Source organism: Schistocerca cancellata, chromosome 9, assembly GCF_023864275.1.
Source record: "Schistocerca cancellata isolate TAMUIC-IGC-003103 chromosome 9, iqSchCanc2.1, whole genome shotgun sequence".
NCBI lineage: Eukaryota > Metazoa > Arthropoda > Insecta > Orthoptera > Acrididae > Schistocerca > Schistocerca cancellata.
Genome location: NC_064634.1, coordinates 41,575,502 through 41,594,354, shown reverse-complemented (window position 1 = coordinate 41,594,354; position 18,853 = coordinate 41,575,502). Strand labels below are relative to the sequence as shown.

The window sequence follows — 18,853 nt, the reverse complement described above, 5'->3', positions numbered from 1 at the left end:
GGAACAGAGTGCAGTGAACATTTGGAGTTGGGTACCTCACAAAAGGCCTTTACACACAATGGTAAATAAAGCTGCACATCTTCAAACAGCATAGAAATAGGACAAACACTGACTCATTGGAGGCATGTAGTCATGTAGTGTTGTCTGACTTTACAATTTTGCCTTTTTAAATAATGCAAAATGTTCAGTGCGTTGACAGGCCAATGAGATCCTTAAACAACAATGTGTGGGGGATATAGTTCAGCCTAGAGGCAGTTCTGTGAGGTTCTGTGAATGTTTTTTACAACATGACTTAGGCCTACTCTTTCAGGTTACAGTGAGCACGAACAAGGATTTGGCATTTCAGAAGCATCCAATTCCACTTGTCTGCTTTGACCCATGAAGTCATCAGTATGACAGATACAGCTACTTCCAGCTTATACAAAATGATGACAATGACGTCGCTACAGACCAATGCCAACAAATGTGAACAAAAACAAAAATGACACAGTAACGTTTCACTCCAAAAATAAAATGAAACCAATGGGACAATCATGGAAAATGGGGGGTTTAGGGCAGGACAAGCTAAATATACAACAATAAAAGAAAATCTGTACCATCCCAAAACAAATAATTACTATACAATAAAACCAAAACAAAAATTACTTACCAACGAAGGCTGAAACTTCACATCAGATCCATACCTAATGAAAAAACAATAAAAAGAAATTAGACTTGTTTCTGCACAACCAACACCAAACTAATCACACCTAACAAAAATACCAAACACATAAACAAAAAGAACCTTAATCACTCACTGAAAACAATTCCACAACTCGCATTACCGCGCCAATTACCTAAACTCAAAACCACATTAGCATGATGACAACCAAAACTCAGATGAATCCAATACCACAAGTTAAACTCAGCACATCCACTTCCACCACCAGAGGCCACTGTCAAGTACAACACATCTACAAACACAACCTACTCAAAAACTCCATGCCACAATGACGTCACACACCACTCCATTACGTCATGGGTAAAAGCAGACTGGTGGAATCGGATGCTTCCATTGACACCCAAGGATTCTTATTTCAACATTTAGGAGGTTCTTATTTCAACATTGTTGACAAAGTCCTGCCCTGTCTTCAACATCTTCATGATGAATGTGCTGTGGACATTCCTGTCTTCCAAGATGACAGCAGTTGTATTCACAGGGCTGTACACATACACTTCTGGTTTGGCAAAAAATCAGGCACTCTTATCATACCTTGACTAGCTTGCTAAATCACCCAGTCTCAATCCCCATAGAAACTATCTGAGATTATTTGAAACAGCAAGTGAAACATAGTAATCAGCATCGACACAAATTTTCAGCTCATTCATCAATACATATCTTCAGCGGGATACAGCTTAATTGAAGAAACATGTAGACTCCCTTCCTTGCTGAATTGAGGCCATTATTAAGGCGGGATTTCTCCTGAGGAAGACAAATATTTTGGCACTATGCTTATTTTTCCTTCTCTCCTATTTTTGTCTGTCTCTTAACTATCTGCCTGGATCTCATCATCAATTCTTTCAATCTCTTCATCATCTGAAGAACTAGTAGGTATATAAGCTTGTAATAATGTTGTGGGTTTTGGTTTCGCATCTATGTGGGTTACAATAATGTGCCCGCTATCTACATCTACATAGATACTCCGCAACCCACTGTAAGGTGCATATTGGAGGCTACCACATATTACTACGAGTCATTTCCTTTCCTCTTTCACTCACAAGTAGACCAGGGAAAAATGGCTGTCTATATGCTTCCATACGAGCCCTAATTTCCATACAAGCCCTAATTACTCTTGTCTTATCTTTGTGGTCCTTATGCAAAATGTACATTGGTGGCAGTAGAATAGATCTGCAGTTGGCCTCAAATGCTGGTTCTTTAAATTTTTACAATAGTGCCTCACAAAAAGAATGTTAACTTCTGTCCAGGGATTCTGATTGGAGTTCATAAGGCATTTTCGTAATACTTTCGTGCTGATTGAACCTACTGGTAACAAATCTAGCAGAATGCTTCTGAATTGTTTAGATATCTTCCTTTACATCTACATCTACATTTATACTCCACAAGCCACCAAACGGTGTGTGGCGGAGGGCACTTCACGTGCCACTATCTGAGAGAAATCTTTCTTTAATCATACCTGGTGGGATCACATACACTCGAGCAGAATTCAAGAATGGGTTGCACTAGCATTCTATAGACCATCTCATCTATAAATGAGCTACACTTTCCCAAAAGTCTTGCAATAAAACGAAGTCGAGCATTTGACTTCCTGACCACCAATGTGACATACTCATTCCATTTCATACCACTTTATAGTGTTACGCATAGATATTTAATCAGTGTGACTATGTTAAGCAACACATTGCTAATTCTGTATTCGAACATTATATGATTGTTTTTCCTTCTCATCCACATTAACTTACATTTTTCTACATTCAGAGCAAGCTGCCCCTACATCACACTGACTAGAAATTCTGTCATAGACATTTTGTATCCTCGTATAGTCATTCAAGGACAACACCCCGTCCCCCACCATATACCCCAGCATCAGCTGCAAACAGCCTAAGTTGTTGTTCATCTACATATATATTCTGTAGTACCACTACTAGTCATTCGCTTTCCTGTTCCACTTGCAGATAGAGCAAAGGAAAACTAATTGCTATATGCCTCTGAATGAGCCCCAATTTTGCATATCTTACCTTTGTGGTCCTTACATGAAATGTATTATGGCAGCAGTAGGAGTTATCTACAGACAGCTTCAAGCTCTGGTTCTCTGAATTTTCTCAATAGTGTTCCTCAAAAAGAACATCGCCTTCCCTTCAGGGATTCCCATGACTCTTAATTACTTCAAAGTCTTACTTTAATCCGACATGGTGCAGATCCCGAACACTTGAGCAGTACTTAACAATAGGTCACATTACTGATGAAGCACACTTTCCTAAAATTCTCCCCATAAATCAAAGTTGATGTTTGCCTTCCCTGCCACAATCCTCGTCTGCTTGTTCTATTTCATATCGCTTTGCAACACTACGTCCAGATATTTAAATTATGTGACAGTGTCAAGCAGGACACTGCCAATGTTGTATCCGAACATGGTGAGTATGCTTTTCCCACTCCATATTAACTTAGATTTTTCTATATGTTGAGCCAGCTGCCAGTCATCACACCAACTAGAAATTTTTTCTAAGGCACCTTGTCTCATCCAATGGTCACTCATCTTTGACACCTTCCCGTACACCACAGCTTCATCAGCATATAACCACAGATTGCTGACCACCCTATCTGCTGTATCACTGAAGTATATAGAAAATAATAGTGGTTCTATCTTGCGAAAATGTGTCCCTATCACACTTCCCTGGGGCACTCTTGATAATATCCTTGTCTCTGATGAACACTGACCATCAAGAACTATGTAATGGGTTTTATGACTTAAGAAGCCTTCGAGCCACTCACATATGTGGGGAAACTATTGTGTATGCTTGTATCTTCCTAAACAGTCGTAGTGGGGGTACCATCTCAAAAGTTTTTGGAATCTAGAAATGTGAAATTTGCCTGTTTCCTTTGATCCACATTTTGCAGCATATCATGTGAGAAAAGAACAAGCTGTATTTCACATGAGCGGTGCTTTTAAAATTATGGTGATTTGTTGACATAAACTCTTCAGTGTCTTGGAAATTTATTGTGTTTGAACTCGGAATATGTTCTAGAATTCCAGTACAAACTGATGTTAAGGATATTGGTCTATAATTTTTGGGTCAGTTCTTTTACCCGTCTTATATACAGAAGTCAACTGTGTGTTTTTTTTCCCCAGTCTTTTGGGACTTTGCCCTGGGCAAGACAGTTGTGATAAATGCAAGCTAACTAAGGGGCCAGTGTCGCAGACTACTCTCTGTAAACCTGAATTGGAATTTCATCTGGACCTGATGATTTACTTGTTTTCAACTTTTTCGGTTGCTTCTCTATGCCAGGTACGCCTGTTTTTATGTCCTCCAAGAGGGAGTCTTAGCGACAGGCAAATGATGGTATGTTTGTGTGATTCCCCTGGATGAATGATTTGTTAAATGATAATTTTAAAACTTCAGCTTTCCCTTTGCTGTCTTCTGTTGCCACACCAGTCTGGTTGATGAGTGACTGGTTAGATACTGTCAACCTGCTTAGTGATTTTACATACAACCACAATTTTCTTGTGTTCTCAGCAAGATCTTTTGCTAAGGTATGGCAGTGGAAGTTGTTGTATGCATTCACATTGATATTGACACACAAATTTATGCTAATGTTTACCTGTCAACATTTGCAAGTTCTTTGAATCAAGAGTGGAACAGTTTCTGTTTCCTCAGCATTTCCCAAATCTGATTATTAAACCATGGAGGATCTTTTCCATCCTTAATCCTGTAACTTGGCATGTACATCACCAGAGCATCATTAAAAATCGGTGTAAATTTTGACCACAATTCCTTGACGTCTGTCCATTCATTGGTTAAGTGGGATGCTAATAACAGCTTAGCCACTTTTTCTAGCATAAATACACTCCTGGCTTACTGATGGACTTATTTAACTTTATTAACTGTTGTCACTGTGGTATCTTGATCACTATTCCCTGCCTCTACACTGACACTGTCGATAAAGTCAGTCCTGTTTGTAGGTACAAGGCCTACAATATTTACACTGCATGTGGGCTGTCGATCTAGTTGTTAAGGCAGTTTTTGGAAAACATGTTTAAAAGTACTTCACAAGACTGACTGTCCATACCATATGCAGTGAATCCACAGACATCCCAGTCTGTGCTCAGGAAATTAAAGTCATCTCCAACTAATACTGCATGTTGTTAGAGCAGCTTACCCACAGTCTTATTTTATTATTCATTATTAGAACTACTTCTGCATTACCCTTATTTAACTTTGTGATGATAACCCTGTACTCATAAGACTAGATGTACTGTTCTTCCTGCTACTGCACTTGCCTAGGTCCCACTATATCTAACTTCAAGCTATCCATTTTTCTTTTTAAGCTCTCTTACTTTTCTGCTGGATTAATAATCTAAATTCTCATGCTCTGACCTGCCAGTTTTTATTTTTATTTTTTTCGTCTCTCTCCTGCTGACAACATCCTCTTGGAGATCTGAATAGGGGACTATTTTACCTCTGGAAAATTTTACTCAAGTGGATGCTCTCATCATTAAGCCATACGGTAGAGCTGCATTTCATGGAGAAATATAATAGCTGTAGTTTCTCCTTAGTTTCAGGCATTGGCAGTACCATCATAATGAGGCCATGCTGGCTAATATTACAAAGCCAGATGAGTCAATAATACAAACTGTTGCTCCAGTAACCACTGAAGAGGTTGCTGTCTCTCTTCAGGGACTGTGTTAGTCTGAGTTCTCCACAGATAACCCTCTGATGTGGTATCACTCATGACATCGCTGTCTGTGTAGTTGAGGCATGTGTCCACCCCACCATGGCAAGGTCTACGATTTGTAGTATATCTCTGCACTTTGTACTATAATGCTCTGTTATTATTCAGTCTTGATTAGAGCAGGATGTTTCCTTTGAAATGAAAGTGACTGGTTTCCTTACCCATCCGTGCCTACAATCTTTAATGACAATCATTGATGAGACATAAAATATCCTCATCTTCCGTGTGTGTGTGTGTGTGTGTGTTCCTGCGTTCAGTTTCATTACACACAGCAAAAAAAGTTGTGCATTACCCTGGTTCCCAGGACTTCTGAAGATAAGACGTTGACTGTGGATATTGTATCACAGACACAGTCCCTTTGATTGTTCAGAGATGTCACCAAACCCACCCAAAGATGTAAACAACCAAGCATGACCAGCGCCTATTAGACAGAGAGGGTCTGATAGCCAATCAGTTCCAGTTATTCCACCAGGAAGGAGAAAACTGGCTTGTGTCTGTAGTTCAACCATGCCTAGATAGTCAGTACTGCGGTTTGATTGCATCTGCATTGTTAATTTGTGCCAAGAAGGGCTCCCAACAAGGGAAGTGTCCAGGCATCTTGGAAGGAACCAAAGCGATGTTCTTCAGACATGGAGATACAGAGAAACAGGAACTGTCGATTACATGCCTCGCTCAGGCCGCCCAAGGGCTACTACTGCAGTGGATGACTGCTATCTATGGATTATGGCTCAGAGGAACATTGACAGAAATGCCACCATGTTGAATAATGCTTTTTGTGCAGCCACAGAACGTTGTGTTACAACTCAAACTGTGAGCAATAGGCTACAATATGCAAAACTTCACTCCTGATGTCCATGGCGAGGTCCATCTTTGCAATGACGACACCATGCAGCACGGTACAGATGTGCCCAACAACATGCCGAGTAGACCACTCAGGATTGGCATCATGTTCTGCTCACCGATGAGTGTCGCATATGCCTTCGACCAGACAATCATCGGAGACATGTTTGGAGGTAACCCGATCAGGCTGATCGCCTTAGCCACAATGTCCAGTGAGTGCAGCAAGGTGGAAGTTCCCTGCTGTTTTGGGGTGCCATTATGTTGGGTCGACATACACCACTGGTGGTCATGGAACACCCCATAATGGCTGTAAGATACATGAATGCCATCCTCCGACCGACAGTGCAACATATCGGCACTATATTGGCGAGGCATTCGTCTTCGAGGACGACAATACACGCCCCCATCATGCACGTCTTGTGAATGACTTCCTTCAGGATAATGACATCGCTCGACTGGAGTGACCAACATGTTCTCCAGACATGAACCCTATTGAACATGCCAGGGATACATTGAAAAGGGCTGTTTATGGACGATGTGACCCACCAACCATTCTGAGCGAACTATGCCGAATCGCCGTTGAGGAGTGGGACAATATCGACCAACAGTGCCTTGATGAACTTGTGGATAGTATGCCACACAAATACAGGCATGCATCAATGCAAGAGGACCTGTTATTGGGTATTAGAGGTACCAGTGTGTACAGCAATCTGGATCACCACCTCTAAAGGTCTCGCAGTATAGTGATACAACATGCAATGTGTAGTTTTTTTTCATGGGCAATAAAAAAAGGTGGAAATGATGTTTATGTTGATCTTTATTCCAGTTTTCTGTACAGGTTCCGTAACTTTCAGAACTGAGGTGATGCAAAACTTTTTTTGATTTGTGTATAAAAAGTGGAGATGGCTGAAGAGATGCCCTGATTTTTTGAGCTCCTAATTTTTTGGGCTGTTAAACATTTTTATGCTTCATCCATCAGTGAGCTGTAGGCAAGTTGTAGCCCTTCCTATTTTTTGTTTGTTGTCTTCATACTGGTTAAGGGTCTTCCCCAGAGTAAAGACATCTACACAGTAGAGAAAAGATACAAATAATTTACAATTAATTCTCCCACTAGGAAAGTTACAGTTTTCTGGTAAGTACCAGGCTACAGGGGGCCCAGGAAAACAAGCAGCTTGTTACAGCAGTCAAAGAGGTTTGTGAGGAATACACAGCTCAGAAATGTGCTGTTTTGCTACAACCCTAATTTGAATATTGCATAAGAAAGCAATTCATCATAGGAGACAGAAGGTGAGAGAAAACTAGCTGCTGATTGTGGAAGCAGTTTCCCTGCTGAGATATTCCTCTTTTCATCCATAGAGGCAGAATAGTGGCATTGACACAGTTTTATTTTTAAATATTGTAGTTCCAATGTAATACAACAGACTCACTCCAGCAGGAAGATACACCTTTTTGTCATGCCTGTGGCATACATTTTTTAGTGTTTCTCATTTTAGTGGCAGGAATTTTATATTCTGAGAAGTAGTTAGTTTTAAATTTCTGGAAACTTTACTTCTGTTTTAGTTGAGAATGACTTGTTTTGAAGTCTTGTCTCTTCTCAATGTTCCAGAATAAAGTTTATTGTACAGTTTTTTATTTTATTGAACAGTGGCTGACTCATCAATTTTTTGTTTTTATTTGCATCTGCCATAGCAGTTTACTTACTGTTATCATTATATAAAACATTTTTAATAAATTGTATTGGTAAATGGCTAAACAGAGTGTAACAAATGCTACGGTTTGTGAAAGAGGAACTCTGTGTGCTGTTCTTTTCCTCTTTAGATGGTGCCAGTAAGTTAGTTTGCAAAACCAGACATGGACACCACTGAAAACAGCCGCAAACAAGGCAGTGAAAGCATTTTATGTGTTCAAATTTGCTTAGTGCCAATTCGTAGTGAGTGTGCAAAGAGCTTTCTGTGACATGTTTCACAAGACACCACCAGTTTACAACAGCCTAGTGAATGTTGGGGCTGACTGGGCGAGTCAGAACAGATAGTGAACCATGTGAGGGACATGATGTTGCAAAATCCCATGTCTACCTCTCCAGGTAGTGCAGAATTGAACATCTGTCGACCAACAGTGCAAAAAATAGTTAATAATTAAGAGTGAAGCCATACAAATTGTGGCTCCTTCAAGCTATAAGCCACGATGACCATATCAATGCAGAACTGTCTTGAAAAAGATGACTTCATAAGCAATTTAACATTCAGTGATCAAGCTATTTTTCATCTTTCGGGAAAGGTTAGCCAACACTATAGGTATGTGGTGGACACAGAATCTACATGCAGCTGTTGAACATGTCCGGGAGTCTGAGAAAGTTGATTACCAAAATGAGATGTTGCCACATCGCTGGATAGGTTGTGTTGTGCTACTTGAATGACTACCATGGTCCCTGCACTTGATGCCTTACAATTTTTTATTATCGAGTTACATCAAGGATAGCATTTATGTTGCACCTCTGCCACAGAATCTTGGAGATTTGTGACACCACATTGTTGCTGCTGTGCTTACTGCCACTCTTGATACGCCGTGTTGGGTAGGGACAGAATTGGACTGCTGAATAGAGGTGTTCTATGTGACAGAAGGCGGGCACAGAAACTTCTAGTTTTTTCTTTTTCCTGGTTTCTTTATTTTTCTCTATTTCTCTGTATGTCTCTCCTTTACCACTACTCCGCTCCCCCCACCAGCACCTCTCCCTTGCACGCCGCCCAACCTGCAGTACTTCACTGTCCGCCATCCCTACCATACATCCCTTCCCCTCTCTGCCCCCTTCCTCTTCCTTTCCCCCACACAGTCTCCACTCCCATCATGCACTGGTGCTGCTGCTCACAGTTTGGTTTCAGTTGCCTGGGACTGCAGTAGTGTGTGTGTGTGTGTGTGTGTGTGTGTGTGTGTGTGTGTGTGTTGTTGACAAAGGCCACTGGCCGAAAGTTTTAAATATGAAAATCTTTTTGTTGTCATCTGCGACTCAGCACATCTACACTATATGGTGAGTGGCATCTTTCCCCCTCATAATATTGTTACATCCCAACCTGAATTTTCCATTGTTCGATTTAAACTTCTAATTTTCTGTTTTTATTTTTCCTGCAACTGTTTTTGTAAGTTGACTGTATTTCTCCTTGTTACCTTTTCTGTGTAATTTACATTTGGATTTTATTTAAGTTGGTCCACATAAAAGGATCAACAGAATATGGCAGTAAATAAATTAAAACTATAATTTATATGAATATAATAGAGGGAAACATTCCACGTGGGAAAAATATATCTAAAAAGAAAGATGATGAGACTTACCAAACAAAAGCGCTGGCAGGTCGATAGACACACAAACAAACACAAACATACACACAAAATTCAAGCTTTCGCAACAAACTGTTGCCTCATCAGGAAAGAGGGGAGGAGAGGGAAAGACGAAAGGATGTGGGTTTTAAGGGAGAGGGTAAGGAGTCATTCCAGTCCCGGGAGCGGAAAGACTTACCTTAGGGGGAAAAAGGGACGGGTATACACTCGCACACACACACATATCCATCCACACATATACAGACACAAGCAGACATATGTTTCCCTCTCCTTCCCTCTTTCCTGATGAGGCAACAGTTTGTTGCGAAAGCTTAAATTTTGTGTGTATGTTTGTGTTTGTTTGTGTGTCTATCGACCTGCCAGCGCTTTTGTTTGGTAAGTCTCATCATCTTTCTTTTTAGATATAAAACTATAATTTAGATATATTAAAAATATGGGAAAGGTGAATCATTAGGAAAATGTTAGGTCCATGGAAAACTGTTGAAAGTTGGAAATTACAAAGTAATGATGAAATTTATCAGAATGTAGAAAATGTACTAGAAATAATGAGAAAAGGAAGACTGGTTTTTTGACATTATATTTATGCAAGACAGTAGAAACAACTGTCAGAGAAGTGTTTAGGGGGAAATTATTAATATAGGAGGATTCTAAGTCAGGAGAGTGGGAAAAATTGGTCTGAAATGGTCCAAAAACAATAAGGAAAAAATGTATTGAACAGATGACAGTGCTGGAGAAAAGGAAAGAAATGACTACGGAATTGAAATTGGCCCTTCTTCTGTAGCTGTTCCAAGCGAGAGGGGAGGGGAAGATAGTTCGCTTGTGCGTGTTCTCCCCCCTCCCCCGCCACACACACACACACACACACACACACACACACACACACACACACACACAGATATATGGACATGTGTGTGACAAAAAGATATCCTGTATTTAATAGTGAAGTTGCTATTATTTGCCATACATTTTTTGAGGTGTAATTTACTGCTCAGAATTTTGCTTCAGTTAAATTTCCTCTTTTGGTTTTTTGTTATGTATCACTGAAAAAAATATTATTCAATATTTCAAATATGTTAAGAAAAGTGGAGTTGCAAGTAAATTAAACTTCAATTTGTTGGGAAACTTTCCAGAAAATTCTAGAAGTGTAATATATTTTGTTACCATTGTTTGCAGATAAGAGCCTGCAGCCATACCTTGAGCAGATTGATCAAATAGAAGACAGTGTTACTAAACTGGAACAGGCTGCCTATAAGTTAGATGCCTACTCTAAGCGACTTGAAGCAAAGTTTAAAAATTTGGAAAAGAGGTATATACACATAGTATGAATATTTGTCAGACTCTTTGCTCCTTCTTGTCATTTCCATATCACTAGCAAATTATTCTGATCTGGTAGCTTTTTCTCAACAGCTATTTATTTTATCAATTAAGATTATAGTTTATTCATCAGAAGCAATTTAATACCTACAGTATATTAAAAACATCTACAGCCAGCATGCAAGGAAAAGAAAATTACCATTAAACAAAATGTTTGTCTTAGTACTTGAACTTGGTTGCTTCAAGGGCATCTTTTTGTGTTGCTGTGAGGAGGTTCTTTATTATGTATGAAGCAGTACATGAACAACATTGCAGTATGTGGTCTGCTCCTCTCCATTCTCTAGTGGTGTGAACTCTACATTGAAGCCATACTTTTTGAACTTCGCACTATCTCTTGTGATGATTGACTGCAGTCTGTCAAGGGAACTTGAGGTCACCCAATGTTGCTTGTACTTGGAAGGAAACTTGTGCATTGATATCAGACACTAGTGAGGTTTCTGATCCATAGCAAGCCACTTTTGGTCTCTATCTTGTTACAAGTGCTTTTGATGATTTTAGGAAACTATTCCTTTTTCTGAAATGTGACAGTGCTTGCTGGTATCTGAATGAGGGATGGGTCTGAGTATTTTAACTGCAGCCTTTTCTCTACTGGCTGCTATTTCCTGGTAGATTTCAGGTGGTACTACATAGGTAGTCAGTGCAGTTTCTCCAGTGGTGTAGTGGCATAAAACAGAATGAGACAATGTCTTGGAGGGCAACATCCACAGCATTCACATTGGGTGTAGCTTGTGCTGAGCATATACAGGGTATATCAAAGAGACTCATCCAATTTGGCATGTCTGTATTTCTGGAACTAATACACATATACAATGAATTTTGGGTTTTGATGAATGGAAAACTTAAAAGCTTTTTCTTCCATACCTTTTTCATAGGTGTTCAGTATGCCTCCCTTGAGATGCATGGCATATATCAATGCGGTATTCAAATTGTTCTCACACTGCAGCGAACACGTCTTGAGTAACAGTTTCCACAGCTGCTGTTATGCAATGTCTCAGTTCATTCATTGTTTTTTATAACAGAGGCTCATAAACAGAGTCTTTTATAAACCCCTTGCAAGAAATAATCACATACAGTCAGGTCTGGTGACCTTAGAGACCAGTAATGTAAGGCTGAATCATTTGATCCAGTGTGACTGATCCATCATTTAGTAATTCTTTGATTTAAAAATTCCTGCACTTTCAGATGCCAGTGTGGTGGTACCCCATACTGTTGGTAAATGAAGTCTCTCAAATGAGTCTCCAACTTTGGGAAATAAAGTTCTAAAGCATATCGAGATATGTGCTCCCTATAACAATGTTCTTGGCAAAGAAAAATGTGCCATACACCTTTTCCCGTGAAGCTGCACAAAACACATCAAATTTGTACAACTTCATGTAGTTGTTCCATACCCCATATTCTCACATTATGACAGTTCACCTTTCCATTTAAATGGAATGATGCTTCATCACTAAATGCTAAATGTGGAAGAAAAATTTCATCCTCCATCTTGCCAAGTACAAAATTACAGAACTCTAAATGTTGTTGTTTGTCACTTCACAGAGTGCTTACAGTAGCTGAATTTTGTATGGTTTCATGTGTAAACATCGATGCAACACATGCCAGACAGACATCAGGGGCATGTTGAGCTGCATAGCGAACACAGATTTCTGCGGACTCCTTGTGAAACTGGTGGATGCATTCGTCTGTGTCAGACACTTGGGGATGGTCCGGCGATTTGCCTATACACAAACCTGTTTCTCAGAACTGTTCATGCTATCATCTCCTGTGCTGTAGGAGGATCCACACCATACTTATTACGAAAGTCACACTAAGCAGTTATTACTGAATTGCACTGCGCAAAACTTAGAATGCAGAACGCTTTCTGTTATCCCAACACCATTTTTATTAGAACTGAAGTGGGCACAACTGCTCTACTTAGTGGGAAGCATGTAAAACTTGAGTTTTCTCTTTCCAACAGTACGTTGTTCACGTACGTATCTCGGATAACGCGATAGTTAAGATTTTTTTTTTAATCAGATGATTCTTTTTTATACACCTTGTATATTTGGCTGCAAAAGAATACCAAATGGGGACAGATGTCATCACATTCACTAGTTATGTCTTCTGGACAGTATGTCAGTTATTGTATGATGTTATTTCAGAGCTGCGCCCATTGTAAGTCAGCGTGTAGTCCAAAGTAACACCCATTATTTAGGCATACTTCAGTATTCTGATGAGCCTTAGAGCTCAGAATGCTTATCTTTCCTGAAGGCAGAAACCACAGATCTGTGTTTTAAATGGATTTGGTGCCAGGTGATTCTTCCTGTATTGAACAGCATTCTTCTCGAATATATCAGAGAGCTACTGTTTGCCAAATGTAATGCTGTTTGAATGGTGATGAAGCAGTTGCAATTGGTTCATATGGCAGAGACTGCTTATTTGCATCAATGTTGAACACAGACAGGATCCACACATCATAAGAGTACCAGTTTTTTGTGGTCGATACCATACAATTTTGCACGATTACTGCTGTTATTCCCAACTGTCACGGTAATCATAATATTAATACATGAACATGAAAATTGAAGTACCAATTTTTAAACATTAATTATCCAATGAGGCCAATAAAACTTACGTAATTTGAAAGGTAATTTTCCATAGATGTGCACAAAGAAAAAAAAAATCTTGTGTAAATAGCCACTAACAGTGATAAAAAGAAGAAGATGCTTTCATACTCATAATTTTGATGATACCTTCTCTATCACACATTAAAATCTCGAATATGTGAATATTGAAAACTTGAAGTGCTTACCAACTTCTGTCCTGCTTATTGATCAAGTGGTATGATAGAAATTACACACAAAAGTAACAGCGTTTCATGAAATTGCATTCTATGGATGTTCTATGTTTACCTGGTTCATTTGCAGTAATACAGGAATTCCATGCAGCTACAATGCAACAACAGCTAGGTCAGAAATGTTGTCAACAGTGGAAATCAAAATATTATAGTTATATAGTCTGTAAATAATGTTGTATATTGGCTTTTGTGTGTGTGTGTGTGTGTGTGTGTGTGTGTGTGTGTGTGTGTGTAAGAGTAACTTTGTGATTATTTTCCGTTATTACCAGAAAATCTGAAGTAAGTTCCTAATTTTTAATTTCTGCATTTCGAATAACTATAACTTCAGACTTCCCTTATTATATGGAAACTAGGTTTATTTAAGTCTATGTGTAGAAGGAAAATGCTAAGAGGTCAGAGTGAAAGACGAGGAACTAGGAAGACAATTTTTGCTTAGAGACAGTAGTAGGAACTTGGCCATTCATAATGAAAATACATCTGTTGTATTCAATGATCAAAATATTAATACATGAATACTGAAAACTGAAGTACCAATTTTTAAAATTAATTATACAACGAGGCCAATGAAGCATGTATAATTCAAAAGGTACCTTGCTGTAGAGGTGCTACTAACTTCTACACATTTACTTTTCACAAGCTGTGGTAGAAATGACATAACAAAGAAACAATGTTTCAGCAAATTGCATTGTAGGGACATTCATGTTTAAGTGTAGCTGATGATTCATTTGCAGTAACATTCGCATAATGGGCAACTGCAATGCTACAAGTCCTATTTCATTGATGTTGTCAGCAGTGGAAAATGAAATTTAGTAATGGAGCCATGGAGAGCAAGAAGCAATATTTGTTAGAATCATATTTTGAATAGCTATGGCTTTCCTTATAATACAGAAACTATATTTGTTATTGGCTATGCCTCAAAGAAGGACTCTAATGGATGGTACTGAAAGATGAAGAGCTGGAGAGAGAACTTTGTAAAGACAAAGTAATAGGAATAATGTGGATGTTGATAATGGTAATTCTATCATTCTCTTGAAAGATACATTAAATGTGCATTGAACATAATTCCAAATTTGAGACCTATAATCACAGTTTGATGAATTAGCTGTCCAAATTTTTTAATGCAAGTCATTTCACATTTGAGGTTACTTTACTTCATGTTGTCATAAGAAAAAAGTTGATTTGCAACCATTAACACAAAATTTGTTTTTCAGCGCACTGTACCAAGGACTCGCATCAAATGTTTAAACAATTAAAGATAAATCAAAGAATTATTTCAAGAATACTCATAGCTACAATGCAACATCTGCTGTGGGTCAGTTCTGAGGCTAAAGTTTTGGTCACAGTTGTACGTGGAGTGTATTACTTTAAGAGACAGGTTTTTTTTTTTTTTTAATCACAGGTTGGGTCCTCTAACTCACTTGGTTGAATTTTGACCACAGGCGATATAGTAAAGCTTATTCTAAGACTAATGGTTCACATGTTCTTTCCTGTCTTGACTAATTTTAAATAAGAAGACATCAGAGTCATTAACAGTTTTGTATTGTTTATTCACTTTAGTAACAGCAAGCTTATCCCTAATCATGATCACACTTCTTCTTTCCTTTTGTAACATCTTCAGCTCAGAACTGCATTTATACCCAAATTTTTGAATATTTGTTTCATAATGCAATCCCCCCCCCCCCCCCCCCCTTGCAGTTTTTGCCCTTTGCAGCTCCCTTTAATGCTGAGGAAGTTATTCCCAGATGTTTTAACACATTCTATCCCTTCAGCTGGTCAGTGTTTTCCACATCTGATGTTCTCCCTTATTCCGAGGAGGACCTCCCCATTTCTTGTGTTAAGGTTGTCATCGTCGTCGTCAGCCAGTTCGATTACTTGGTGACGTGGTGTCTTTGACTTGGAGTACAACATAGGATCCCTGCAGGTTCTGCCATTTCTACCTATTTTGAGCTTCCTGCTGCCAATTCAGTCCAGCTGCCTTTCGTAAGTCTATGCCCCGCCTGTCCTGTGGTCTTCCCCTTGGTCTGTTTTAGTAATTTGTGGTCCAATCTAGCACTTGTTTTGACCACCTGCCATTTTTTCTTCCAGTGATATGACCAGCCCACTGTGATTTCAAAGTATCCACTCTTTCCATTATCTCACTGATCTTTGTTGTCCGTTTGATATCAGCTACTTTCTTTCTGTCTTTTCTTTGTGTAGCTCAAAATTGATGTTTCCATTCCTTTTTGGGTCACTGCTGGTTTTCAGACAGTGAATTCATCTAATGCCATGAGTCACAGCCATAAGCTATTGTTGGCAGTATATGTTGGTCAAAAACTATTTTCTTCAGCTCAGACAACATGTTAGACTTCAAAATTAAAACTGAGGAGTATGTTTCATAAGCTTGCCAGCTCAATTTAATATGTGAAATATTTCTGGTTTTAAGCCTCCTTTCATATTTACAAGTTGACCCAGGTGGACATTTTCTGTGACCCTTTGCAGAAGTGTACTACCAACAGATATATTCCCAGTGTCAATTCTTTATCACGATCTTGATTTTATCATAGTTAATTTTTAGACCAACTTCAGAGCAGACAAACATGAGTTTACGAACCAATATAAAGTTCTTCTATACTATTTGCAAATAGAACAATATCAGCTACAAACCTCAGGTTATTTAATTTCTTTACCAGAATTAGTATTCTCTTTGTTATCCAATCCAGGTTAGACATTGCTTTTTCTAGGAATGCTGAAAATAGTTTTGGGATATAGAGTCACCTTATTTTATCTAATTAATGTTGACATTATAAACTCCGGAAGAGCCACACTTTTATTTATGTCCAATTACTTTATTTATTTTAATTAATATTTCTAACTCCACTGCTTCTTGTTTGTTTGTTCTCTCATTCACACACATGTCCATTTTGGCAATCCGCAATAGACACACTAAAATTAGCAGCATACTTTTCCATTATTATACCATATAAAAACTGAAACCCGAAACAGCTAAATAATATAGACCTTCTCAAATACTGAAGTTGCACATTAAAACAGAAACAATAAAGTAAATGGAGAAGACACCCAAATCTCATAAACTAATAATAAATCTAATAAATAAACTGTGTATACTATTAAAAGAAGTACAGGGTGCTTACAACACTTTCATTTGTCAAGCCTTCCTACCTCATTTGCAGTCTGCTTCTTTGTCTTTCAGACTGAACAGAGAAACCGAATTAAAGAAGCAAGTAACACAGTAGTTGACTGAAATAATATCTTGCTCCAAGAGGAGGTAATGATATAGTTTCATAAGTTACTGGAAGGTCAAAGAAAATGATCCCATTGATGCCTTTGAAAGCCACTGTGTGTATGGCAAGTTAGTTATAGTGTTAGTGAAGCATAACTTTCTCTGTTCCAAATCCATTTTGCTGTGGAATCATAAATGTCTGTTTTGTCCTTGATCCTGTGCCAGATAAGGACTTTAAAAATGTCACTTCAAGGTGGTTTCATTCATTCATGTGTGTGTCATGTTACATAAATCACATCATGAAGGAAAGATTTCAGCAATGTGAAATGAGTCACACTCTTACATTAAGAGACAGGAGTGGCCACTTGTGGCTACTTCTGTAAAGTTTACCAGAAAGTTATGACTAGTGATTATCTACTGATAATTATGGGATGTACTTCTAGATTGCTTTACTAAGTATATTAGTAGAAAACCAGCTGCTTTGGGGAAAACAATTGTCCCTTCTCTTATATTACTCAGCTGTTGTTTTGGTGTAATACTTCAGACAAAGCATTTATTTTACACTGAGCACTACAAACTACCTACATATGCTGCCAAAATCAAGATCTAACAACTGTTGTGATTGGGCAAGCATTTGGAGCCAGTGGCTCCTTCAGGTAGAAGGGTTGAAGGGGAAGGAAGAAGGGTGAAGGAAAAAGAATGGAGAAGTCTAGGAAAAGGGGTAGATTTTGGGAAAGTCACCCAGAACAGTGGGTCAGGGGAGACTTACCGTACGGGAAGAGAAGGAAAGACTGATTGTCTTGCTAATCACAGCAGACTGTGTGTGTGTGTGTGTGTGTGGGGGGGGGGGGGGGGGGTTCTGCTGCCAAAATCAAGATCTGTTTAATATAAACATTTTACTTATGCAGCATTTACTTTCCTGGGAAATTATTTTTACTTCTAGTATTGTGGTTGTGAAATGCAGAATTAATCATAATTGCTTTTATTATTATTATTATTATTATTATTATAAATCACAAATACCATTAGGGAGCATGAGCATATACACATATTTGCATGCAAACAACCACCAATTTATTAAAAGTAGTCATTCCGCATGTATGTGGAATGACTGTTGTTCAAGAATTATGTTAAGGAAGTGGACCCAGTCTGCATCAGAATTCTGGAACCGCCAACTTGCTCAAGGAGAAAAGGGTCTTAATTTTCTCCAAGTGATGACTGTTGAGGACAGGTGCTTACCTGTTTTTGCTGGTCTGAGGGCCAGGTTGACTTCATTCAAGTTTAGATAAATGGTTGTGTTAATTGTCCTCTGGTTATCTGATTATTGATTTAATCTTTACTGTGGTAGTAATCACAGAATTTTCACTTGTTGAAAGTGATTTGCTATTTAATCTGACTTTATTAGTGTGTGATAATTTGGTAAGGATTGTTACAAAGGTGTCCTTAAAGCCTGAAGACCTTCGGGATCCTTCTTGAATAGTTTGTTTTCAGCTTGGCTTTGTAAATTGGTATTTGTCATTTACCTTATAGTAACACTCCAATGAGGCGCCATTCAGAGATAATACCCTGCCAGTAATATATACTGTAACATCTTATGTAGCATCACATGAACAAGTTTTTCACTAAATCTTTAAAAAAAGAAAATAAAAAGTTGTACTCATCAAAAATAAGAACAACTGTAATAATCTTGTTATCCATCATAGAAAAGAACGTAGAACAATCTGATTTTGTGAACTGGATGCTTCATCTGAAATTGACTTCCTGTGACTGCATCATTGGAAAAGGAGACAGTTTGCCAGCC

At 38.5% G+C, this 18,853-nt stretch overlaps 1 protein-coding gene across 2 annotated transcripts in view; it reads left to right on the top strand.

Moving 5' to 3' along the window:
- LOC126100522 (biogenesis of lysosome-related organelles complex 1 subunit 2) overlaps nt 1-18,853 on the top strand; it is a 68,899-nt gene that overhangs the window by 2,134 nt on the left and 47,912 nt on the right. For both annotated transcript variants that reach the window (XM_049911134.1, XM_049911135.1), the window contains exon 4: nt 10,796-10,928. In XM_049911134.1, coding sequence (XP_049767091.1) covers nt 10,796-10,928 — 133 coding nt within the window. The remainder of the gene's footprint in view (nt 1-10,795; nt 10,929-18,853) is intronic.